Genomic DNA, 26,515 nt, shown 5'->3' with positions numbered 1-26,515 from the left:
TTATGCCCCAGAGTATGAGGCGGTTGAGCCAGTGAATCTTGAGTATCTTTGTTTATATGCTTCAATCATGAGCTGGGGTTTAATTTTCAAAGAGTTTAATTTAAAGGAAAAGGGTGCTGTATTCATAATCACTGAAAAAAATGGACTTTACAGTTGATTTATCATGAATAAAAAAAAGCCAATAAGCGATAGTGGAAGCTAGCTGACCGCCATCTGCAATTGCAAGTTCGAAGTTGCAGCCACGTGGATAAGGGGTCGGGAAAGATGACAAGTCTTGAGATTTGCACTTTGACCCACTAGATTTTTGGTCATTATTATTTTGGTCCTTATGTTTTGGCTCACATTTAAACTTTAGTTCACATGTTATCTCAATTGTCATTAACCGAAAAATTTTATTTTAAAATTTTTGTATAGTACTATTACATACCATAATAGTTAAATATCTAAACTTACTTTTAATATCATATATGTCTTTTATTAAATTTAATCATTTTTCATACCTACAACTACTGTATCATGAACTTTTACCTATTTTTCAATTATAATATATTTTGCTATTTTTATATTTTTATATATTAAAAATTTAAAATTTGTGGCCCCATGCCTAGGGACTTTCGCCCCGTTTGGGCGAAAGAAAAATGTCTTATCCAATGCTTTTGTCTTTTAAAGCACTACTATGAGTTTGCAAAATGAACCCATAAAAATTCAGGAATGAAGATCTATCAACAAAATGATATGTAACAAAATACTCTGCTTGATCAAGATATGCCCGATCAACTTTGATTACTGAAGTTCAACTTTTAATAAAACATAGTTTCACTTCAAGAAGATCTTTTCATGAATTAAATGTGTTTGAAGTGTTTTTTTCCCCCAAGAATTAATGCGTTTTTCTTTCTACCCAAACAAATTTTATGGGCAATTTCAAATTTTCACTAGTTCTATAATGCTAAATTAACAAAAGTTAGCGTGAGGGGCGTCTGTTATTTGGTCAAATCGTAGGTTTATTCGGCGATATGATCAGATGTCAAGGGTGGTAGATGTAATTAACCCAATTTGATATGGTATTGCACATTGTTGTGTTACATAATTGCACCACATAATTGGGAATCAAAGTCAATAATTGCAATTGCTCGGCCGACCTACAGACTCCGGAATCAACGTCAATAATGCGATTAGCAAACTCCGGGACACTTCAAGTCCACGTCCGATAAATTTAACCAAAAAAAAAAAAAAAAAAGGTCCATATCCAGTGAAGACAGTGGTTCAAAGTCCGGTCCAGTCCCTATCGATGGTCCAAAATTCTGGCCCTACGGCCATATTTGATTTTGACAATTACAAACCAATTCACTGCCGCTTCTCGAAGAACAATATTTTCCCCAATTTGATTACTATAGCATTAACACGCAACTTTCCTTTGATTCGTACCCTGCCATATTATAATTAGAGTTGCTCATTTTTAGGCCATTGTTCATCTATAAGAGTATTTTACAGTTTAGTTTAGGTTTAAATTGATGACCACGCAAAGCTAAAACCAAATTCCAAGATATCACTGTAAAATCCGGAAATGGGACTTCACAAGTTCCATGTCACACAAGTTGGTGTAAATTAACAATTTATATCAAATTGTCCTCAATTTATACTAAATAATAATAATCAATTTATACCAAAATGTACCTGATTTACACCAAATAATAGCAAATCAACATACACTGAACTGTACTAGATTTACATCAAACTGGATTTGACTCACACCGAAATCCTACTAATTTAATTTACATTAGAGGTCAACTTGTGCGAAATCGTAGGAAACACAGATTGTGAGACCTGGATCCATGAAATCCAAATCCTAACTTGAATGGTCAACAATAACTTAACAGGCAACTTAACAAGCAAGTACTGATATGGTAAAAACAATAAACAACCCAAAAAAAGCTATTTCTTTTTAGCTTAGGGGAGGCTCTTGAGCAGTGTGATGGTGATGACTAGATGCCTAGATGACTGGATATACATTTTAGATAGAGAAGATGACTAGATGGTGATGTACAGGTATTGTTATGAATTAATTACTGCTCAAGATGATCTTCCAATCTCATTTAAACTTCCTAAATTCCTCATCAATAGCTAGTTTTTGTTCTTTAGGTACATTGTTCACTCCCTAATGCCAAAACTAAACTTACTGACCAACAATTACATCAGTTGCATAATTCTCACAAAAGTCATTAACAGAAAGCTTTGTCCTCAATCACCGACCTCCAGACAATAGCGATTCTGCAGCAGAGGAGGAAGCGTGTGAAAATGGCTTGTCCATTGAAGATGGATATGATAACTTAAAATCACTGAAACCTTCCTGACTTGCAAAAGACAGGCCAGTGGCAGAAATCCCAAGTGAGCGTAAATCTGGCAGTGCCAAGGCGCTGTCCAAGTATAGAACAACTTGACGCATGGTTGGCCTTGCCGTGGGCTCTGACTGCGAGCACAACAATCCGAGCTTCATAACCAATTCCACCTCCTCTTTCACATAATCAAGTCCCATGTTTGGATCAACTGCTTCAAGAAATTGCCCTTTGTTCCAGCAAGAAAATACCCAATCAACCAAAATGGCGTCCTCTGTTGGGGGGTGTGGTTCTATTGGTCTTCTGCCGCAAACTACCTCAAGCAAAAAGGCGCCAAAGGCATATACGTCCGTTCTGGTTGTAGCCTTTCCAGTTCTAGCATGCTCTGGCGCGAGGTATCCAAGTGTTCCAACAACATGAGTTGTTTGAGGGTCTGTTCCATGATCATACAATTTGGCAAGCCCGAAATCTCCTAATCTTCCATTCAATTCACTGTCTAACAGGACGTTGCTGGCCTTTACATCTCTGTGAATCACTATCTGTTCCCAACCTTCATGTAGATAAAACAATCCAGATGCTACACCTCTTATGACTCGATATCTTTGGTTCCAGTTCAGAGTGCACCTAGGCTGCTGGTATAGAAACCTGTCCAGGCTTCCATTTGGCATGTATTCATAAACCAATAGCAGTTCATCTTTTCGCCTGCAGTAACCTAAAAGTGGAACCAAATTTCTGTGGCGTAACCGGCCTATGCTGACGATTTCTGCCACAAATTCTTTCATTCCTTGCCTGGAATCATGAGATACCCTCTTGACAGCAACCTCAAGTTTGGAGCTGGGTAAGATGCCTCGATATACCTTACCAAAACCGCCTCTTCCCAGTAACTCTCTGTCCCTGAACCTTTTTGTGGCGATATACAAATCTTTGTACTTGAATCTGTGAGGGCCATAATCATGCTCCCAATCCTCAAGAACTTCTGCAAACTTCTTCTTTATTCTCACCTGATAAATTATGCCAGAGATTGCTATTGGCAGGGCAATTGTCAAAATGATAGGTAAACCAATGGTCAATACTTTGGACGTTTTCTTTGGCCCAACTCGTGGGAGCTTAGGAAGTTGAGAAAGATCCAGCCATTGAGCCACACCGTTCATCTTGAAACTCCATCCCAGAAGGCAATGGGATGTCGGGACAGAACCGGTAGATGATGAAAATCCGATGTACATGTTTTTATTTAATATTGGAGAAAGATCATAGGATAAAGATAAAAGAGGTTTGTTTGGTTTATCAGCATATATTGGAGCTAATGTGACACTTATATGCTTTTCTTTTCCATCATATTCCACCCAAACTTGCATTGCTTTACCACTAATAAGAGTCAAGTTCTGAAAAACACCGCTGCCATCCGAATAATAACCTGCAGGCTCCGCTAATGTGGAGTTCAGTCCGTTGATGTCAATCCCAACGTGGTTATTATTGATATCATGGAACTCTTCACTTTGGATCGTGTCAAGTTCCACTGCAAAGACATGATTGGTCTCATTTCCATTGTTGGTTTCGTTGAAGAGGCCGAGATGGTGACTAGGAAGAGCCCCTGGAAGGCCTCTTGTTGGTGCAATCACGAAAGCCATTCCATGGCCACTCAAAGTAGGATATTCAGACACTACAGCAAAGATGAAGGTGGTGGAAAAGGAGAAAGCAGAGGAATTAGCTGAATCCTTGAAGCTGACAGGATTAGGAAAGAAGGCATGACCTTGTTGCTGCACGGGGGCATCAGTTAGCTTCAAGAGGCCATTTGGCGTGACCTCAGCTATGCCATCCCGGCTCAAGTCGGAGGACCGGAATCCATTGTAGGTGATACTAAGGTCCTGGGAAGATGCAAAGCCAGCTAGAGCAGAAACCGCTAGCAGTATAAGCTTGATTAGAATAAACATGGCTAGCTGATGGCTGAATGCTGGTACTAGCTTGAAAATCCCTCCAAAATCCGATGATAGTTTAAGTAATTTCTTTGCTTGTCATTGTCAATACGGAATCAGCAGTATTGGTTGACTCTAATATTGAATGATTAAGCTGATTATGGAGCTTTGTTTCAATTCTTCCAGTCACTATCATCAGTCCATCCAAAAACCAATCTCACTGTCATGTACATTGTACCGTGACTCCGTTTTCTGCACAGAAGAATTAAGCTTACTCCGACTTGGTAACTAATCTGTACAATCTTGAGATCACACTCTGAGAAGCTTCTGAGTAGTTGAACATAATTTTGGCAAGGTGATAAAAGTCAGAATTTTTCATCTAGAACACTGCAATTTGCAGCTGATTCATATATACCTTAATAATACTACCAAATGAATGTCCCCACAATGGTGGTTGCCAGTGCTGGAGGAACAACCCGTTTGCGTGCAGCACGTGCCTGCAGTAGACTTTGGATGGTCAATCTCGCGTCTTTGACCAATTCCAGTGGTCCTTCGTCTCCATTTCTGCTGTAATACAACTAACCTGTACAATGAAGGGAGGAAATTCTCTACATAGGATCACACGATTCTTAAATTCCTTCTGTACAATTATCAGGCTTGGAAAGCCACAGACTCCAGAGTTCACTTGGTGGAATTATTAATAAGGTAAATTACTTTTTATCCTCCTATGATTTGGAACTTTACCACATAACCTCCCATAGTTTAAAAATTCGTACATAATCTCTTTATACTTTGAATTAAAGTGTCACAACTAGTTTTTTCATTAAAACTACTGGTAAATGTTAAAAAGTTAAAATCAAACTAATAAATTGATAGATACAAAACAAAAAACACAGTTAAATATTTGATTTAGAAACCTATAATGATATTTGCAAATGATTAAAGTTTTGGTATTTTCTATTTATTATTTATTTACTTTTATTTCCCTTTCTTCTATTTTGTATTTGAAAAAAAAAGGTTTATTAATATTTAATACCGAATTGTGTGCAAAATAGAAGCAGCGCTTCCACCGGTGAAGATGGAGATAAAAATTAAATTAAAGTTGCACGTGAGTTATACCACTAGAGAGACTGCAATGACAATTGAAACTCATGATGGCATTAAAAATGATTTAAGAGAGATAATGTTGACAAAAAAAATTTAACCAAGTCAATTTTAGTTGTTTTAGAATTAGATTTAATATTTGGTAACTATATTAGAATTGGTATCAAAATTAGTTTAGGAAATAGAGTTGAATTGTGATTAAGTATTAGTATTGAAACAGGTTTTATAGTTTTTATGTGTTTATTTAAGGACTTGATGTCTCTCTATTCTTGTTAAGAAAAATTGGTCCGTCGATTAACTAATTCTTGTGCCCCTCCCATATCTTTCTTGTTCCTTCCCCGCGATTCCATTCCTACTTGACATATATTCAATTTGTCAAATAGTTTGTTGTGATTATTCAAAGGCTTCGGTTGAATATTTGGTGATAGATCAATTGTGTTTTATTCCTATACTTTTCCTTCATTGAGTGACACTAATCAAAGTTCTAGCTAGGCTTCATGAGCAAAGACAAACCACGAGATCCATTATCTATATAGTTAGTCAACACTCATCATTTTGCTGAAGGCCAAAGTTATATCTTTTGCGTAAATTAAAAAGATACCAAAGTTTAATATGTTCAATTATTTCGTTTTACACTCTTGTACCAAGGATCATAAACCTGCAGCCTAATTAAGTCTGTTCAAAGAAAACTCTTACTTTAATTCCATAAAATTTGGACCTGTTAACTGAAAAAAATTAACCCAAAAATTTTGAAAAAATGGCCAATTTCGTCGTTAAACTTTTTTCTAGAGTTGATATAATTCCTAACTTTTATTCCTGACTAATTTAATACATGAACTTAATCTTTGGATCCAATTAAGACCTTCTCCGACGGCGCTACAATCTAAAATCAATTTGACTTCTAATTTAATAATTAAACAAAGGCATTTTGGAAACTTTGGATTATCCGCTCCTTCCACTAACAACCTAAATCACCAGCCACCCACCTCCTCCTATCCTTCTCCTTCTACCTCTCTCTCCCCACCCTCTTTCCCCCACCTTTGAGTTTACATTGTAATTGAGAAAGTTGAAGAGGGAAATCTGCAAATGCTTTCTGGCTCAAGTAAAAATAGCAGAAATATGCAAATTTTATCATATATGCTACCATTATGGCTTGGCTGATGGAGAAAAGAAGATCCCAGCCATTTGCGCAGTCAGTTGCTGGAGCATTTGTTAGCTACAATTGGTGCATTGTCATAATCATCACTCCGGCCTTTTGCTGATGTCCTCTGCTTTCATACTAATAGTTTCACAATTTCTGAAAATCATCTTTGTTTTTCTACATATTTGAGCCCACACAATAAGATAGCTTTGTCTAGCTCACTAACAAATTCTTACAAAATTCACGCTGTTTCGTCCTAGAATACTTCAAAATTTTCATGACGGAGTTTAGTGACTTACAAAGGTTAGAAAAACAGGAATTTTTTTTTTTAATTTTTGAACAAATGAAATTTGAGGACCCCTAATCCTGTAGCTCTTGACTTCTCATGGCTAATTTGTCTGTAGATGTGTAAGATGATTTGAATTTGTCAAATGCATTTCAAAACAAATTGCTTGTGTTGCTGTAAGACCCGGTGGAACTGGTAGTTAGTAGAAATGGGCTATCTATCAATTGTGTGGAATGGATGACGTGAGGTGAATATTCTTGAATAACTCTCAACACGAAAACATTAAGGAGGGGAAGGAAATGGCGGCGGTGGCAAGGAGAGGTGAGGTAGGAGAAGGGTTAAGAAGTTAATTAAAAATTTTAAAAATACCTTAAAACTGTTTTAAATTTTAAAAATACCCAAAAATTAATGATTTTTTAACTTACTTAGTTTGATTGCAATTCATACATGAAGTTCCCAAAATACCCTTATTTAGCTGTTGAATTAGAAATTCGATTGTTTTTAGGTGGTGGCACAGCTGAAAAGGAACTTAATTGGATTCAAAAATTAAATTTAAGGAGCAAATTGGTCAGAAATAAAAGTTAGGGACTAAATCGACTTTAGAAAAAAGTTTATGGATGAAATTGACGATTTTCTCTTTTTTTGAAATACATGGAATTAAGGTAATCCACAAGAGTGCCACCTGTAAAAAGCCACTCTAAATCACCGATATTCCTAAATGATAGATACAAATATAAAAATTCCTAAAATCAAGAAGATAGGTTATCCATTAGTTTAATCTATCATTTGAATCATATGTTGCTTAGTATAGGACTTTCCAATCCACAAACCACAACGCAAAACCAAAAATGCACGAATTTAGTGTGACAATGCTTCACCAAGTTTGCTGTTTTTGACAGGAGAGTGGGAAGGGGTCTTATTAACGGACAATAACTTTTATTGTTCCAATAATTTGTCAATGGAAAAATTAGAAAAGCGATGAAGATGCCATGCATGTGGTTTTACTCTGCTCGTTTTTCCTGTTGTTGTTGAATTTTCATTACATTCCAGCAAGCAAAGTCTACCTCCATGAAACGGTCCAAACTCAAAGCATAGTTTAGCAATATTTTGAAACTTGAATCGTTAATTGAACTGGTAAAATAATCGGTCGAAATTTAATCGATCGAACCAGTTCAATCTTGATTCGAAAAATTTTACACACTTGTACACACTGAACTATTTTTTATGGCAAAGCATCAAGAAGTTCAATTTTTTTTTGTTTAATATTCATTCTATAACAAGACGGAAAGTAGCATAAGTAGCGTACAGACTAGCAATTGGATGGATTGGGTGATTTTTGGACAAGTTGATGTTAAATTTATATTTAAATAGGTTGTATCCAACTCACCCAACTATAGATTGGGTCGGGTTATATTGGATCAATCAAACTCATGATCCAGATATGACCAAACATATTATTTTATATATTTTGATATATAATACTCTTTCACATGTAAAATAATTTTTTTACATATATAAACAAATTTTCACAAGTATAAACATATTTTCACACACTAAAATACTTTCACCCATACTAACACACAATCACTTTTTAAATTTCATTGACGGAAATACATCATTTTCATACACAGACATACCAAAACATATACTAACATACTTTCACATATACAAACTTACACATACCAATGTTTTAAATTGCTTTGTTGGACAAAATAAGCGCAGAAAATCCTTTTGTAAAAGCAAATCAAATCATGTACAAATGCAATCAAAGGAAACACCAAATTGAACTGAAGAATTATAGAATTCAAGCAAATGGTGTTATCTAAACAGATTATTTTCCTTTTTTCTTTGAACAACATCTAAATTGATGTTAGGCATAAAGACATTTTCGTCTAATTGATAAAATAGAGGTTATTACACATGCTTTATGGGCAAAAAAGGATAGAATTGTATAATACAATTTATTTTTTGGCAAGTTATGGCATTGAGAATGTTGACTGCTGTTCCAATTCCTGGTACACACCATCAATTTGTATACAAGCTAGAGCAATGCATGTTTTACACATGTACTACTTTTAAACAAATCTTTCAATATATAAAGCATGAGGCGTGAGTCTGGTGTTAAAATTTTTTATCATTTTTTATTTTTTCAATATTTTCCTTATAAAAGTAAAAATCTATTAAAGATAACTACTAGTTGAGTAACTTTCAATAACTTCCACTATTTTTACTTCCAAATTCCAATAACTTTTTTCTGTTCGCTAAAAAAATTCATAATATCTTTTTCTATTGTTTGCAAAATAAATGAATTAAACTTTTAATAACTTCCATTGGCTTTAATAAAACAACTTGACCTTTTCCTTTAATTTGCACACTAAACAACTTGATTTAACAAAGTTAGCACACTCGAAGAAAGTAGAGAAAACCAAACTATAACTTTGAGAATTAATTTATAGGTGATATCTGAACAAACGCCTGTGAAATTCCTGACAGTGATAGTATGGCTAGTCCAAGAATCAGGTGTGAGATTCAGTTCAGTAAGTGGAAGTGGTGGCTTGGCTTTAAAACTTGAGAGATGGAGTCTCGTCAAGTGTGTGACAGTAGCGTTGATCACGAGAGAAGTAGCCAAATACTAAAGACAGCATTTTTTTTTTTATAAATCAAAGTTTGGGTGGATTCGGTTCCGATTATCACTATGGGTCAAGACATACTTCTGAGACCATAGGTGATTTATAAAGATTCTTATAGATTATCCACTAATACCACCCTCACATCGATAGTGAAATTCAGACACATATTCTTTTGTAAAAAATAAGCCGAATACTAAAATCAGATAGCTTTCTCTTTTTTGTTTGAATTTAAATATTATTAAAAAATAACAGGTTGGATAATGGATACCCAAGGAGAGTAACCCGACCCACCCCATAAAACTTGTGGGGCTTGCTTGACCCAACCTAAAACTCATCATTCAGTTGACCCAAGTCAACCTTTGAAATGAGTTGAGCTGATTATTGGGTTTCGCATTTAATTACCAGCCCTAGTAGTATAGTTGAGAATCTCTACAGTGAGATGTTAATCGAGAGAAGAACTATTGAACAAGCTGTTCACGTTCTTTTCATGCCAAACGGTTTATAAATGTGACGAGTTTAAAATGATTTAAAAAAAGTAAAAAATCTTGGCGGCCATTAAACTATTCCTTGCATCTACTTTTAACCATCAAATTATTTTTCATCTCAATTTAGCCACTCAACTAACTAATCAGTATACTCATGATCATTTCGTCAGATTTTGCTTTTAATTACAAAATAAACCAAACACATGCAATTCACGTGTCAAAATCTAAGGGTAAATATATTCACTGAATTTCTTAATTCGAATCTAAAAATTTCAGCGTGCACTAAACTATTCTACTTGTACACTTTTCGCCACTCAAATAAATTTTATTTCAATATAGTCACTGAACTCTTAAATAGGAATATTCGTGGTCATTCCATCAAATATTTCTAGTAGTGCTAATGGATTGAGCTCCATTTTCATTTTGTGTACCAAAAAATAAGGACAATTTCGTAAGGAGTGAGCTCCATTTTTTATTTTGTGTACCCAAAAATAAGGACAATTTTTTGTTTACCAAAAAAATAGGAATATTCGTGGTCATTCCATCAAATATTTCTAGTAGTGCTAATGGAGTGAGCTCCATTTTCATTTTGTGTACCAAAAAATAAGGACAAATTTTTAGATTTTTTTCCCTCTAGAGCTTTATATTTTTTAAATTAAAGATCTATAATAGTTGCTTTAATATATTCTAATTTATAAATTTTTACAAAAATACTAAATTATATGCTCAAGTTCTTGTGAATTATTTCCAAGAATTCTAAAATTAAAAATGAAAATAATCGATATAATGAAAAAAATTTAAATGAAAGCTTGCTAATATACTATTTTTTTCTGAGTTGAGTGGACATTTTGAATGAAAGATCACTTAAAATATATTGTTTGTATAGTTAAATGGCTATTTAAGATTTTTGTCTCATCTATTTGGACGAATTTACCCATGGTCTTTGGTGTGTGTGCACATGCAATTCATTCTGTTAGGGCTAACATCAAATTTGGACAAAATGGCCATTAATATACATATTTGTAAGTTGAGTGGCCATTTTGAATAAAAAATTAATTGAGTGATTAAAATTGTACGACCAGAACAATTTAGTTGCCACTGAGATCTTTTGTCTATAAGTCAAGAAAATCAATGGACATATGATTTGCATGTGTTCAATTTAATTTGTAAATTAAGAGCAAAATCCGAAAAAAGGGTCATAGGCATACTGATTCTAACTTAAGATGAAAAATAGTTTGATGATCAAAAGTAGACGCAAGAAATAGTTTAGTGGTCGTTGAGACTCTTTGCTCTTAAGAAAAAGGTCATACACTGGTGTCCAATGGCTTAATTAAAAGGCATTAAATTGCTTTAAGATCAATTACACTTATGACTCACAAAAGCAAGCGAGACATTCCAAGGAAGAATCACATACTAAATTCTTTCCTAATTTCTCTTTACTTTTCTGTTCCCCAAGTTCTCTCTACTTATTCTTCTCTTCACGAAAAGACCTTCCTCTTCTGGAGGATCCCTCCCATGTTGTTAGAAAGTCTCTTCTAAAATTTCTTAGTGAGAGTTCTTTGGTTTTCTTAAGAATATTTAGTGAGAATTTTCTATTTTTCTAGGAGTTTCTAGTGAGATTTTTGTATTGTTTTTTTCTTTGTATTAGATCTAAATTTATTCCTATCTAGTTATTAGATTTGAAAAATTTTTGAATCTTGCATCTATCCTGACAGATCTCATCATTTTTCAGTTTATTCATAATTAAATTGTGGATCTACTATTTCGAGTGCATATATATCCTGCCATTATATTTCTATGATGTAAATCAAATTGTGCTAGATAATTTATAACAATTTCATCAATAAAATTTGCATTTTATATGCAAAAAAGGATATTCAAAAGAAGAATCAAGCAAATAGATAAATAACATGACGAAATAATGAAAGAGGCATAAATAAAAAATTTTCTAACTTGGAATTGCATTTCATATAGAATTAAATCTTGGGTTCCGTTTGGTCGGCGTGCTTTTTTGACATGTTTTTAATAGACAACTTTTTTAAACAATTTTTGTCTTTAGTAGCCTTCTAAACACCCTAAATTTTTTTAAAAGACACACCCTCAAACACACAATGTTTCCTTTCTTTCCTTTCTTCTTTTTCTTCCTCCTACCCCACCTCAACCCACCACCGCAGGTCTGCATTCTACTAGTGATGGCAATGGCAGCACCTTCCTTTTTTTTCCTCCTCCCTCTTTGCTCTTCTTCTCCTCCCTCCCAACTCCTCCTCTCCTCTCCCTCATCCCTTTCTACCCCCATGACCAGATGATAGAAACTTTTAACACTAAACTCACATCTCATGCTTTATATATAGAAAAGATTTGTTTAAAAAAATAGTACATGAATAAAACATGCATTGCTTCCTTGTATATAAATTGATTGTGTCTATCCAATGTTTTGAAAATCATATCAGACTGGCTGATTTGATTGGTTGAATTGCGAACCGGCCATGCCTTCGGTCCGATTCAATGCTAAAGCCAGGATTGACAAAAAACCAATCAAAACCGATGAACCAGTAAAAATCCAATCGAACTGTGACCGGCGTTTTTTGTATCTTTCCAAAATAACCCGACCAAAGGACATAAAGTCATAGTTGTAAACCCTAAAGTTAGCTTCCTAAAGTTCAGCTGTCAGACTTCCCTCTCTCTCTCTCCTCTATTTTTCTCTCTTTTCTCTAGCTTTGCTTCAATTTCTTTTTACTATTTCAAATTTACACTATTTCCATGGCTTCTCCTTAGGACTATAACCTTTTATCTCCTTTCTCTAGTTTGCAATCTCCATGGCTCCATGGAAACCAAAGCTTCTAAATCTCCTCTTTCTTTTTTACGGTTTTTATTTTTATATTTCTTGTGTGCTAATTAATTTGCTGTGATTATTGTTTTTCTTGCTTTTCACGGTTTTGGATTGCCACATCATGACATGGTTTTTCTTAATTTTGGCCGAGGTTAATGTTTTTCCATCAACTCTCTGATTTTGCTCTTTATTTTCAATTTCATTTTTTATTTATTGATTTTTATTTTTTATTTTCTTGATTTATGTCGGAAGGTAATAAGATTCGATATGAGGTGGACACTACTTCACTTGTTTTGTTGAAATTAGCTTTTTTTGGGTTGAAGCTATCTTTTTTTTTTTGGCCGAAATTGTCTTTGTGCACACAATGAAACAATTATAGGATTTAACTCTTCCTTGCACAGTAGCTCATCTGAAATTTTTTTTCAACAAACGCATCTGACATTTTGTGGAAGTGTTAAAACATTGGACGAAAGGATTCAAAGCAAAATAATGGGCCTTTGTTGTTTAAAGCCAGGGTGAACAAGTGGACAAATCTTATTCTTGTTTTCTGTCTTGATCCTAATACTTGGCTCTATTGGCTCATGGGTCCTGGAACGTTAAAGAAAATGCTGTGAAAGTAGGCAAGATTCATAGATTGGTAAAAAAAGGTGAGAGGGTTAGGGAAAAAAAAGGAAGTGAAGCATGTTTCCATTTTCTACTATTATTTCTCGCAAGATTTTTTTTTTTTTGGAGTTGTAATCATGTTCAAGGTTAGATCTGAATACATCATATTAGCTTTGTACTACGGATTTATCATTTATGTGCTATTTTTTTAAAATATGTTTTTTTTCTTTCATTTCTTTTCATTTATCCTTTACTTCTTCCTTGTTTAATACTCTGGCACTTGTGGGATGTATTTTCTCAAGGATATTTATGTTCTTTTAATAGAATACCATATTATTCAGATTTTTAATTTTTAAAAATTAATTTAAAAATATTGAACCAATAAACCGGCTAGTTGAACCGATTGAACTAAGAAAATCGCGAACCGAAAGCTTAGCCAGTTCACTTGGTGGTTCAAGTTTCAAAACACTATGTGTATCAGGTACTGGAATAGCAGTCAACATTTTCAACTCCATAACTTGCAGAAAATAAATTGCATTTTCCAAGTTTATCCTTTTCAACCCAACGCCATAACTCAAGGTTAGGGAAGGAGGAATGGTAGGGATACTGGTAGTAAGTTGCTGCTTACGTATACAGAGGCTTTCCACAATGGGGAGGATGGGTGTTATAAGGGAGTGGGAGAGGATACTGGGGAAGAGGCTGGGGGCAGACGGGAAGAGGAGAGAGCTATAGGAATAGGGGAGCAGGTAGGGAGTGTGTGGGAGCAGGGGGATGAGGGTGTGGGGAAGAAAGGGTGGGGGGACAAAACTGTCCAGGGAAATGCTTGGGGGGATGGAGGGCAAAAGGAGCTGATGGAGGGCAGGTCAGGGAAGGATTCAGTAGATGAGGTGGTGAATTTTATGTGGATTGATGGTGAGAAAAGTGGAAGTAAGGTAAGGGGGGAGGGTATGGGGGCTCATGGGGTGATGGAAGATAACAAGAAAGTGGAGACAAAGGGGGGGGAGGGGAAAAGGGAATCACAAGGTCAATAAGAGTTGGAAGAGGTTGGTACTGGAGGTTAGCAAATGAAAGCCACTGGTGGAGGTTAATAGGGATGAGGGTGATTCTGGCAAAGGGAAAAGGAAAGTGGAGGAGCAGGCAGGGAAGGAAAATAAGAAAAAGTGCAAAACGGGAGTAGAGTGGTGTGAGGGGACAACTTTCTGTGAGGGGATGGAGTCCACCCTTAATGGGGCTCCACATGCTCAATGAGAGCTGTGGTGTGAAACTGTAGTGGTGCAGGGAGCCCCTTGACAGTTCCCCAACTAAAGGAGTCTATGAAGCTCCATTCTCTATCATTGGTATTTTTATCATAAACAAAAAAGAAAAAGAGCTATCTGAATAATGTGAAGCAATGGATAAAATTCGATCATCTGTTTGTTGTTGATCCTGTGGGTTTGGCTGGTGGCTTGGCAGTTTTCTAGAAGAAGGAATTGCAAGTTAAAAAAGTGTTGTTCTCAAGTTTTACTATAGAATTGTTAATAGAGGATAGGGAAGTAGGTGGTGAATGGTGGTGTGTCTGTGTGTATACTAGTGCTGATGTTAGGATTAGGAAGGAACAGTGGAAGGTCATAGCTAGGAGGAGTTGTCTGTGGGGAGAAGCATGGGCTATTATGGGAGACTTGAATGATATTACATCAAATAATGAAAAGTGGGGAGGGAGGCACAGGGCTGAGGTGAGTTTCCAGGAGTTTAACTCCTTTATAAATAGCAATGAATTACAGGACATAGGTTTTGAAGGAGTTCCCTGGACTTGTTATAATAACTGGGGTAGTGAGGGAGAGGTATAAAGAAAGGATTGATAGAGTTTTGGGTAGTCAAGGCTGGATAAAGAGGTTTGAGAAGACAAAATGTACTCATGTTGAAACTGAGGCTTCTGATCATTGTTTATTGGTACTGGATACAAAACCAGTAGAGAGGAGGTTCATGTTTGATAGGAGATGGTTGGGACATAGGGATATAGGGGAGGTTATTGATAAGGCATGAGGAGAGCAGCAGGGGGGATCTAGGATGTTTAAGGTTCAGAGGAAAATAAAACAGGTCAGAATGAACTTATTGAGTTGGAGCAAGCAGTGTTTTTGTAATTCAAAAAAGCTGATAGAGCAAGTGAAGAAGGAGATAAAGGAAGCTAAGGAACTGAAAAGTGATGGTTATAGGATCAAGGTAGCTTGCCTGAAAAGGAAGTTGGTTGAGGCTTATAAAAAAGAGGAGATATATTGGAGTCAGAAGGCTAGAGTGGAATGGTTGAAAGAGGGGGATAGAAATACCAAGTTTTTCCATGCGAAGGTGTTAGGTAAGAGGAGGTGGAATAGGATTAGTATTTTGAGGAGTAGGTCTGGTGATTAGTGTAAGAATAAGAAGGAAACATGCCAAGAGATCACTGATTATTTTCAGCAGATTTTTACTTCTCAGAATCCTGAGGACTTTGCTAAGATACTAGAAGGTGTTCCACAGACCATCACTGAGGAGATGAATAGGGAGCTCACCAGGAATGTATCAGAGCAAGAGATCAGCAAAGCAGTCTTCTCGATGCACCCACACAAGTCCCCAGGACCAGATGGTATGTCCCCAATTTTTTTCCAAAAGTTTGGCCAGTTATTAAGTCTGACATTGTTTGTGTAGTTGACGGTTTTTTTCATTCAGGTCATTTGCTCAAATCTGTTAATGAAACTTTAATCAGTTTGATTCCCAAAACTAACACTGCTAGTTCCATTTCAGATTTCAGACCTATAAGCTTGTGTAATGTCCTTTACAAAATCATTTCAAAAGTGCTCACCAATAGGTTCAAACTAGTTCTGAGTGCTTGTATTAGTCATTCCCAGTCTGCGTTTGTCCCTGAAAGGCAGATTTTGGATAATGTTTTAATAGCTCATGAATGCATTCATTTCTTAAAAAATAAGAGGGTTGGCAGGGACGGTTTCATGGCTATTAAATTAGATATGTCAAAGGCTTATGATAGAGTAGAATGGAAATTCCTGGCTAAAATGATGATGAAGATGGGATTCTGTCCAAAATGGATTCAGTGGGTAGTGGAGTATGTATCTAGTGTTACCTACTCTATTAATTTTAATGGGGAGAAAAGAGGATACATTAAGCCAACAAGAGGGTTGAGACAGGGAGATCCTCTATCTCCCTATTTGCTTTTGATCTGTGTTGAGGGGTTTTCCTCTTTGCTGAACCAAGCAAAGGTACATGGAAGGTTGACTGGCTTGAAGATTGCTCAGGGGGCTCCTAGTCTATCTCATTTGTTTTTTGTAGATGATTCCCTGATTTTCTGTAAAGCAAATGTTGATGAAGCTAGTCAGATAATGAGGATTCTAGAAGTGTATAAACAAGCTTCTGGTCAGTTAGTAAATGTAGAGAAATCCTCTCTGTTCTTTAGCAGGAATGTAGGCAGTAGAATGAAGAAGGGGGTTATGAGGAAGTTGCAGGGAATGAGACTTGCTCAGCACAGCAAATATTTGGGGTTACCTCTACCCATTGGACGATCCAAAAGGCAGGCATTTGAGTTCATCAGGAATAAAGCTATGGAGAGGCTGCATGGATGGAAAGAGCAGTTATTGAGTCAGGCAGGGAAGGAGGTTCTGCTTAAATCTGTTATACTGGCCCTGCCCACGTATGTAATGTCTTGTTGTTTGTTGCCAAAGGATCTGTGTAAGAAAATTTGCTCAGAGATGGCTAAGTTTTGGTGGGGTCAAAAAGGAGATAAGCAGAAGATTCATTGGCTCAGCTGGCGAAAATTGTCTGAAGTGAAAGCTGAAGGAGGCCTTGGTTTCAGAGATCTTCATGAGTATAATCTGGCCTTGTTGGCAAAACAGCTATGGAGGATTTTAACCAGGCCAAATCTGTTAATGAGTAAGGTTATCAAAGCTAGGTACTTCAAGGGGGTCTCTCTATGGAAGATGGAAAGCAATGGTACTGACTCTTGGTGTTGGAAAAGCCTACTGAGGGCAAGGGGGATTTTAGAAGCAGGGCTAAGGAAGAGGGTGGGTGATGGACAATCTATCAGCATATGGGATGATAGGTGGCTTCCTAATTCAGAAGATGGGAGAGTTAAAACTCAAAGAAGGGAGGAAGTGGGTGTTTTCAGAGTTAGTGATCTCATACAAGAAGAGAAATGGAACAAGGAGTTGATTGTTCAGGTGTTTGAGGAGCAAGAAAGAAAGGAAATTCTGAGAATTCCTCTGAGTGTATTTGAGAGGAAGGACACTGTATACTGGAGTAAGTCTAGCACTGGGGAGTTTACAGTAAAATCAGGCTACAGGTTAGCTAAAAGTCTTCTAGGAAAGGGGGATCATGGGAGAAGAGCAGCAGAATCAAGCTGTAGAGGGAAGTGCACGCCCCAAGGCTAGAGTTTTCTTTGGGGACTGAAGGTAAAACATAAGCTGAAGCACTTCATCTGGAAGTGCTTGCAGGGTGTGTTGCCTGTAAATGTTGCTATCAAAGAAAGATGCTCAAAAGGGGATCCTGTTTGCAAATGCTGTGGGAAGTACTCGGAAACTATTGAATATCTGCTCTTTTTCTATGATAATGCTAAGGCTGTCTGGAAGACAGCACCTATAAGCTGGGAAGGGTTAGAGTGTTTCAGGAACAGTTTTGGCCACTGGTGGGAGGAGCTGAGGGATGTCAGGGCATTGGAAAGTGGTCAGGAAAGAATTGAGTTGACCGTTCTATGGCAGATATGGAAATCAAGGAATAGGAAGCAGTTTGAGGATAAAAGGATGGACCCAATGGCAGTAGTGCAGAAGGAAACTAGGGAGTGGAGAGAGTTCCAGGAGGTTCAGGATTTGGAAGGGGGGATGGGTAGCTTTAGGACTAAAGGAAAGGAGGGATTGGGGGGTTGGAAGGCACCAAAGGGAGGTTGGGTTAAGATAAACTCTGATGCAGCAATGCAATAGAAGATAGACAGTGCTGGTTGGGGGTTGATTGCTAGGGACTGTTTTGGAAATGTGTTGAGAGCCTGGGCCGTGCCAAGCTCAGGTTGCTCAAGTGCTAAACAGGAGAAAGCTTTGGCTCTAAGAACTGCTATGCTTATGGCAAAACATCAGGGCTGGAAAAGAGTGGTGTTCGAATCAGATTGCAAGCAGCTCATTGATAAAATAAATGGGGTGGATGGGGATTCTGATATTGCAACTATCTTGTCTGAAATAGTTAGGTTGAAATCCAATTTTTACGAATGTTGTTTTTCCTTCACAAGGAGGTCTAACAACTCTGTTAGTCACTTTTTTGGCAAAATTAGCTTTAAGCTTGAAGGGTCCTGCTGAGTGGAAGTCTGTCTTCCCAACTTGGCTGCTTGAATTACTTCAAACAGATTGTAGGGGCAGTTGCTCCAATAGTACGTAGTCAGTTTTGGTATATATCAAAGTGTTGTTGTTTGGGGAAAAAAAATCCATAAAGCATGTGTAACTTCTATTTTATCAAATAGACGAAAATGTCTTTACTGCTAACACCGATTTAGATGTTAGTCAAAGAGGGAAATAGATGGGGAGAGAAGAGGAGAGGAGATGGGGGCAAGGGAAGGAGTAGGGATGACAACAGGGCGGGGTTGGAGCGAGGAACCCTCTCCTGTGCTCTCATCCCTGCCCCGCGCTCCCCCCGCCCTGCCTTGTTTCTTTCGTGGGTCTAATAAAAATTTGTTATATAATTTTATTATAGTCAAATTTTAATAAATAATCAAGTACTAAAATATCAATTCATCACAAAATTATTGTCCATTGTAGTTTTACAATTGAAACTCATAAAAATAATTAAACAAAAGTTATTTGAATACAATCTAACATGACGGAACAAATACAACTAAAGTAGTCAAGTTTTCACTTTTGATACAAATACAATTACTAAATCATTATTGTATTTTTTTTTTGGAGAAAAAAGTGTTATTGTGTCAAATGTAATTAGGAATTTAGTATAAATATATTAGTAAATTTATTATAACTAATTAATAATGTCTATTAGTAAACATGTATAATTATTAGTATAATTGATAATATCAATTATATTACATATACTAATATACAATATATAATACATATAACTAATAATATCATTATTATAAGTTTGTAACTAATTAAGTTAAATATTATACATATAATTATATATATGGATATATGTATTTATATATTTATTAATTTTTTAACGGGTGGTGGGACGGTGGACCCAACCCGTTTCTATACAGGGGGAAAAATTCCCCCTCCTGTCCCACCCCAACCCCCGTCCCGTTAGCCCCCCGCGGGTACCCACTCCAATTGTCATCCCTAGGGAGGGGGGAGAGAGAGAGAGAAAGAGAGAGAGGAGACTGCTAGCACCGTCACTGGTAGCCTACGGAAGTGCCAGCAACAGTGGCCAGCAATAGGGAGGGAGGGAGAAGGAAGAGCAGTAGTGGGGTGGGGGGAGAAAGAGAAGAAGAGGAGGGGAAAGAAAAGGAAAAAGAAAAAGAAAGAAAAAAGGAAACAAAGAAAGCTTTACATAACTTTAAAAAATTTTCTAAAAAATTCCACCGTAAGTTACAATAAAATCTTATACAAACACTCAAAAAACTCATCACCTAAGCAGATCCTATATTAAAGGGCATACGGGTAGAGATTATTTGAAATAATAAACGATCCATCCTAAGACAGGATTTATGGGGGAAAAAAATGCTTAAGATAGGGAGGATATTACTGTAATTTTTTTAGCAAAATCAATCAATCAGACAAGTTATTAAAAACCTAGGACTGCACTCGGCCAGGCAAGAGGAAGGAGTCTTTCCATTACATGTGAGACCCCTCCCTCCATATGTCCCACCTTGGGGATTTGCAAAGGAAATAATTGATCTATTAGTTCCAGTTCATGGGTTATTAATTAGTTTTGATTAATCATTTTAAATCTATGATTCCATTCAAAAGTTATTTGGGAAGTTCACGGATTCAAGGTGCAGATGCCCCGTCCTGAGCCTATACACGTGGCAGCTCAGGGAGGCCTGAGTTGGGTTTAGACCCGGGGTCCATGGGAACCGTCCCGCGGCCCTCCGCTGCTAGGGCTCCGAGGAGCTCCAGAAAACGATCCCGTAGAGGGCGGGGAGGATCCCCCTCAGTGCGGGATTGAGACTATTCTGGCAGGTCCCGAAACGTACGGAGGTCGGACTCCTAAACAGGTATAAATGATAACGCACACCGATTGCATAAGGTACGCTCACTATTCGCCAATTATACCCAACTGTTTTACTTCCCGTGAATCTCACTCACCGGAAAATTAACTTGATCGTCGGAATGCCCTCGGGGACGACCTCAGGGCCCCCCTGTTAGATCACTCTCCTATTCGCTTTGCAGGCTTGTGACACGCTCTTCTCGTCAGCACCCCGAGCTCATCAGGTCAGCTCGGTCAGGGGAAGCTCCGTGCTTCTTCAGTTGGCGCTGTCTGTGGGAACGAGGGAATGTACGAGTAGTTGTGTTGATGGCGAGAACACGTTCCAAACGAACCGTAGAGAACACCGATCCCGAAACCGGCGAAGGCTTCCGGCGAATGGAGACCGAGGCGGCTCGGGGCGCCGGGGGCTCAGCCCTTTTAGTGGAACGGAGACAGCAGATCTTTCAGTTCGTGACGGAGAACCTTCCCATGCTAAAGGACATAATTCGGCAAGCAAAGGAGGGGGGTGAAGCCAGAGGCGCACAGACCTCGAAGGCGAAGGGGAAGGAGAGGTAATCACCTCCCGTTCCCTCGGAGGATGAGTCACGGGACCAGCCCCCAGGAGGAAACGGCCACAGACTCCCCCTCGGCCGCGGGCCTCGGTGATCGGGGATAGCGAGAGGTACTCTCGCGACCGGTCCACTGGGGGCCGACCAAAGAATCCCTCATCGTGGAAGCTTGCGCGAAAGGAGCCTGAGCGCTCCCCGCCCGATCTATCAAGAGCTGGCCGCGGGACCCCCCAGTGGAAGCCTGTCCGGGACAAGTTTGAGCAGATCCTGCGGCCGCAGTTGTACGAGAACAACTACACCACCTCGCCTTTTACCCGGGAGATAGAGGACTACCCACTACCCTGCAGGTTCAAGATCCCGAACATCGAGTTGTACGACGCCTCGACCGACCCGGAAGACCACCTCTCGGTCTTCCTGACGCACATGCGTCTGCAAACCGCTGCGGATGCTGCAAAACCTTCCCCATGTTTCTGAAGGGGAAGGCCCGGCTCTGGTTCTAGGGTCTGGTACCGGGGTCCATCCGGAGTTTCCCCGAGCTGGCCAAGCAGTTCACCGCCCAATTCGTCTTCTCGAAGACTTACTCAAAAAATGCGGCTCACTTGATGGCAATCAAGCAGAAGCCGGACGAGTCCCTGAGGAATTTCATGACCCGCTTCAACACGGAGAGCTTACAGATCAGGGACAAGGACGAAAAGGTGGTCATGGCCGCCTTCATGAACGGGTTCAGGGCGGAGGAGCTCTACTACAAACTCGTCGAGAAGCCTCCTGGAGGCCTAGAGGAGCTCTTGACCAGGGCGCACGCCGCCGCTAATGCGGAGGAGGCTGCCCGCCTGAAGAGAGAGTCAGATCGGGAGTTCGAAAATCGGAGAGAACGGGGAAACCCTCCCGAGAACAAGGACGGCCCGGCCAAGAAAAATGTTTTCCATCGGCTCTCAAGGGAAAAAGCCCCCGCTCAACCGCCGCTTCCGGAAAAAGGCTACACCCCCTAATTCGGCCCAGAACCCAGATTCTGGCCGTTATGGAGGCGGAGGGCCTAGGGGAGCGGCCACCTAAGATGGGGACACCTCGGAACAAGCAAAATCAGGACCGATACTGTGCCTTCCACCGTGATGTCGGGCATGATACGGAGGGGTGCTGGGCCCTGCAAAAGGAGATCAAAAATTTGATCCAGCGCGGCTTCTTGGGGCGTTTCGTGCGGCAAAGTCGACCAGGCCAGAAGTAAGGACGCACCTACCGCGGAGACAGGGGCGAAGGCCAGCGTCGCGATCGCCTTGAGCGGCGAGACGCCCCTCAGGGCAACTCCCCCGACCAGGACAATCAGAACTTAGTAAGGGTAATAAACACTATTGTTGGGGGCCCCACGGGGGGACATCCATGCAGTTCAGAAGAACAGGCGGCCTCCCCCCGAGGGGTATGACTCCCTGAAATGCTTGCGTATGGATGAGGAGATCACCTTCGGACCAAGAGATGCGGTTCCCCTGGCGTCTGGAAACCACGAGACCATTGTGATAGACGTCGTGACCAATAACTACCGGGTGAAAAAAGTGTACGTCGACCAGGGGAGCGCAGTGGACATCCTGTTTTACCGGGTGTTCAAGGAGTTTGACTTGGAGGACGGACAGCTAATCCCGGTTCGGACACCCCTAGTGGGATTCACCGGATCGCCCATCAATCCGGAGGTGATGATCACCCTGATGGTCACGGTAGGGCAGACGCCCAAATGCCGGACCATCCCCGTCAACTTCGTGGTGGTCAAACAACAATCCCCATATAACGTGCTCTTGGGACGGCCCGTTTTGAATGCCTTCCAAGCTATCCCCTCGTCTCTCCACCTCAGCGTCAAATTCCCCACCCCGGGAGGAATAGCTGAGGTGCATGGAGATCCAAAGGTGGCCAGAACTTGCTACTTGTCCGTACTCCGGAGACATGAGAAGGTGGTCGTCCAGACGACCAGTTTGGAGCCTTACATGCCGGGGGAGGAGACCCGATAGTTGGGCACCCAGGACGAGATCGAGGAGTTCCCCTTGAGGGAGGACCGATCCGACCAGGTCCTCCTCGTTGGTGCGTCGCTACCCCCCGAAGAGAAGGAGGGCCTGAAGGCCCTACTAAGGGAGTACGCCCAGTTCTTCGCGTGGACGGAAGAGAACATGCCCGGAATTCCGACTAATCTGGCCGTCCACCACCGCAACGTAGATCCCCGCTTCAAGTCAGTGAAGCAGAAGAAGAGGAGTTTCGCCCCCGAAAGGAATGACGTGATCAAGAAGGAGGTCGGCAAGGTGCTGGAATCCAGAATCATCTTGGAGGTATATTACCCGACCTGGTTAGCCAATCCCGTCCTGGTGAAGAAGGAGGACCAGTCTTGGAGGATGTGCGTGGACTTCACAGATCTTAACAAGGCCTGCCCAAAGGACTGCTTTCCCTTGCCAAGGATCGACAGGTTAGTAGACTCTACTGTGGGTTTTGACATTTTGTGTTTCCTGGATGCCTTCAAGAGATACCACCAGATAGAGATGACCGAGAAAGATAGGGAAAAGACTTCCTTCATCACCGAGGAAGGGACGTACTGCTACCGGACAATGCCATTTGGATTGAAAAACGCTGGAACTACCTACTAGCGCCTGGTCAACAAACTATTCCAGAGTCAGATCGGCAGGAGTATGGAGGTCTATGTGGACGACATGATCGTCAAGAGTCGAACTGACCGGCAGCTCGTTCCCGACCTGAGGGAAATCCTGAACATCCTGTGGGAAAGTCGGATACGGCTGAACACAAAGAAATGTACCTTCGGGGTCAGGTCAGGAAAGTTACTGGGTTTCCTGGTCTCCCAAGAGGGGATCCGGGCAAACCCGGATAAGTTCCAGGCCATCATGAACATGGCCCCCCCCGAGGAGCGTCAAAGAGGTCCAACGGCTCACGGGAAGAATGGCCACCCTAAATAGATTTCTCTCGCGCTCCGCAGTAAGGGGGCTACCATTCTTTCTAATTTTGAAAGCACCAAAGGACTTTCAATAGACGGAGGAATGCCAGAAAGCCTTCACCGACCTAATAGCATACCTGGTTGAGCTGCCTGCTCTGACAGCCTCGGAGCAGGGAGAAATCCTGTTCCTATACTTGTCTGCTTGCAACGAGACCGTTAGCGTAGTTTTGGTGCGGGAGAACAGGGGGGCTCGAAGGCCAATATACTACGTTAGCTGTGCTTTACAAGGGCCGGAGACGCGGTACACGCCGGCAGAAAAATTGGTCCTCGCCTTGGTGCACGCCGCCCGGAAGCTCCGACCTTATTTCCAGACCAACAGCATTACTGTCCTGACGGATCAACCCTTACGACAGATACTCACAAAACCTGAGATCTCGGGCAGAATGACCAAATGGACCGTCGAACTGGCCGAGCACGACATCGGCTATCAGTCTCGCACCGCTATCAAAGCTCAGGCCCTGGCAGACTTCCTCATCGAGGGAGCCAGTTTGTCAGTGACTGAGTCGAGCTCTTTGCCCGAGGAGGCATGGCCGGAAGAGCAGTGAGTACTATTTGGGGACGGAGCCTCGAATAAGGAAGGGAGCAGAACCGGCCTGCTGCTCACCTCGCCCACCGGGGAGGAGCTGACCTACGCATTCAGATTTGACTTCCCGGCATCCAATAATTAGGCTGAGTACGAGGCCCTATTGACAGGATTGCGGATAGCCCACCAGATGGATATAACCGCGATCAGGATCCGGAGTGACTCTCAGCTCGTAATCTGCCAGGTCCGCTGGGAGTACGAGGCCAAGAAGGATGTCATGAAAGAATATTTGGCTAAGGTGCGGGAGGCAATAAAACTGTTCGACATTTTTTAGATTGAGCGGGTGCCGAGGTCACAGAACAAGCGGACGGACGCCGTGTCGAAACTGGCGTCCTCCTCGTTTGCCCACCTGAGCAAGGAAGTCTTGGTGGAGGTAGTTAAGCAAAAAAGCATTGGCCAGATTCAGGTCTTGGCTATAGACAGCTCAGCCACTTGGATGACTCTCCTCGTGGACTTCCTCACCTCAGGTGCCCTCCCAGTGAACAAAACTGAGACTCGCCGACTCCAGCTCAGAACTGCTAAGTACGCCTACGCCGGGGGGACCCTCTACAGGAGGTCGTATCTGTTTCCTTGGCTAAAGTACATAACTCCTGAGGAGGGCGACTATGTCTTCCGAGAAGTTTAAGAAGGCCTGTGCGTGGCACATGTGGGGTCCCGAGTGTTGGCCAAAAAATGGCTGCTCCTAGGCTACTACTGGCTCTTGGTGTTTCGAGATGCCGCAACTCTTGTTCAGAGATGCCGAACTTGCCAGGTGCACGCCCCGCTGCACCACCAACCCACTCGTGAGATGGTCCCCATCCACAGTCCTTGGCCCTTTGCCCAGTGGGGGATAGACCTCCTAGGTCCCTTCTCCCGAACTCCTAGAAGGTACGAACACCTCATGGTGGCCATCGACTATTTCACAAAGTGAATGGAGGCCGAACCCCTGGCCACTATCTCCGGAAGGACAATTCAGAAGTTCTTCTGGAAGAACATAGTCTGCCGCTTCGGTATCCCGCATGTCTTGATATCCGACAACGGGCGACAGTTTGCTGAAAATCCCTTTAGGAGCTGGATTAGCCAACACTTCATCTCGGTCGGACATCCCCAGGCCAACGGTCAGGTAGAGAATGTTAATCGAACCATTCTGCAAGGGTTGAAGACTAGGTTGGAACTAGCCCAGTCTAACTGGTTAGATGAACTCCCTAGCGTCCTCTGGGTTTACCGCACTACGCCGAGGACAGCCACTCATGAGACCCCATTTTCCCTGACTTATGGGGCGGAGGCGGTGGTGCCCGCGGAGATCGGCCTCCCCTCGCCTCGGACACAGAATTTCGTCGTGTCAGCCAACGAAGAAGAACTGAGATGCAACTTGGACATGCTGGAGGCCAAGCGTGAGGAAGCGGCGATACGGATGGCTAAGTATAAAAGTCAACTCGCTCGCTATCATAACTCGAGGGTGAGTAATACGCAGTACCAGCCCGGAGACCTTGTCCTAAGAAAGAACTCAGTTAGCCGAGCTCATAACTCCAACAAGTTTGATCCGAACTGGGAGGGGCCGTACAAGGTCTTTGAGACAAGTCAGGCTGGGTACTGTAAGCTTGCGAAATTAGACGGAGTAGAGGTACCCCGCACTTGGCACTTCTCGAATTTGCTGTTGTTCGTAGGATAGATTGGTCCAGGGTATCTTACTGTATTCTTTGAAATCCTTATACGAGTTCATCATTAAATAAATGTTCGGCTTTCAAGTTTTAAATCCATTCTCATTATCAATGCCGTTTAACTTTTCACTTCTATACTAGCACACTCAAATAATGCTAAGTGTCCTAGTGGGGGGTCCTGAGGGGTGATGAATGGTAACGGATGGAATGCCTTTCAAATGGTAACGGATGGAATGCCTTTCAAGTCTGAGAAATCGACGCTCGACCCAGGAGGTCGGCAT

At 40.8% G+C, this 26,515-nt stretch overlaps 4 protein-coding genes across 4 annotated transcripts; 3 read left to right on the top strand and 1 right to left on the bottom strand.

Moving 5' to 3' along the window:
* Positions 1-1,757: 1,757 nt before the first annotated feature.
* Positions 1,758-4,275, bottom strand: LOC113732392 (L-type lectin-domain containing receptor kinase IV.1-like). The gene has a single exon (XM_027258114.2). It carries the CDS (start codon positions 4,262-4,264, stop codon positions 2,243-2,245), a length of 2,022 nt encoding a protein of 673 aa, XP_027113915.2. The 5' UTR covers positions 4,265-4,275; the 3' UTR covers positions 1,758-2,242.
* Positions 4,276-7,076: 2,801 nt separating this feature from the next.
* On the top strand, positions 7,077-21,508 carry LOC140036222 (uncharacterized). The gene is made up of 12 exons (XM_072077550.1): positions 7,077-7,098; positions 13,962-14,257; positions 14,596-14,662; positions 14,847-15,037; positions 15,093-15,341; positions 15,456-15,647; positions 15,774-15,921; positions 16,005-17,608; positions 17,777-18,221; positions 18,342-18,516; positions 20,669-21,037; positions 21,142-21,508. Exons 1-12 carry the CDS (start codon positions 7,077-7,079, stop codon positions 21,506-21,508), a joined length of 4,125 nt encoding a protein of 1,374 aa, XP_071933651.1.
* Positions 21,509-22,470: 962 nt separating this feature from the next.
* LOC140036221 (uncharacterized) lies at positions 22,471-23,025 on the top strand. The gene has a single exon (XM_072077548.1). The coding sequence runs from the start codon at positions 22,471-22,473 to the stop codon at positions 23,023-23,025; it is 555 nt and encodes a 184-aa protein (XP_071933649.1).
* A 2,479-nt stretch (positions 23,026-25,504) lies between these two features.
* LOC140036220 (uncharacterized) lies at positions 25,505-26,245 on the top strand. The gene has a single exon (XM_072077547.1). It carries the CDS (start codon positions 25,505-25,507, stop codon positions 26,243-26,245), a length of 741 nt encoding a protein of 246 aa, XP_071933648.1.
* The last annotated feature ends 270 nt before the right edge of the window (positions 26,246-26,515 follow it).

This window comes from Coffea arabica, chromosome 2e (genome assembly GCF_036785885.1).
Source record: "Coffea arabica cultivar ET-39 chromosome 2e, Coffea Arabica ET-39 HiFi, whole genome shotgun sequence".
Classification (NCBI taxonomy): Eukaryota; Viridiplantae; Streptophyta; class Magnoliopsida; order Gentianales; family Rubiaceae; genus Coffea; species Coffea arabica.
The sequence above is the reverse complement of the archived record's forward strand: the minus strand, read 5'-3'. Positions and strand labels throughout refer to the sequence as shown.

What these genes read in the sequence shown, in the direction of transcription:
- LOC140036222 (XM_072077550.1), top strand. Translation starts at nt 7,077, where the DNA reads ATGGCGGCGGTGGCAAGGAGAG. An exon ending in CCAAGTTTTTCCATGCGAAG is followed by an intron (nt 15,648 to 15,773) that starts GTGTTAGGTAAG and finishes TTTACTTCTCAG; the next exon opens with AATCCTGAGGACTTTGCTAA. An exon ending in CAAGTCCCCAGGACCAGATG is followed by an intron (nt 15,922 to 16,004) that starts GTATGTCCCCAA and finishes TTTTTCATTCAG; the next exon opens with GTCATTTGCTCAAATCTGTT.
- LOC140036220 (XM_072077547.1), top strand. Translation starts at nt 25,505, where the DNA reads ATGGAGGCCGAACCCCTGGCCACTATCTCCGGAAGGACAATTCAGAAG.
- LOC113732392 (XM_027258114.2), bottom strand. Translation starts at nt 4,264, where the DNA reads ATGTTTATTCTAATCAAGCTTATACTGCTAGCGGTTTCTGCTCTAGCT.
- LOC140036221 (XM_072077548.1), top strand. Translation starts at nt 22,471, where the DNA reads ATGGATGAGGAGATCACCTTCGGACCAAGAGATGCGGTTCCCCTGGCG.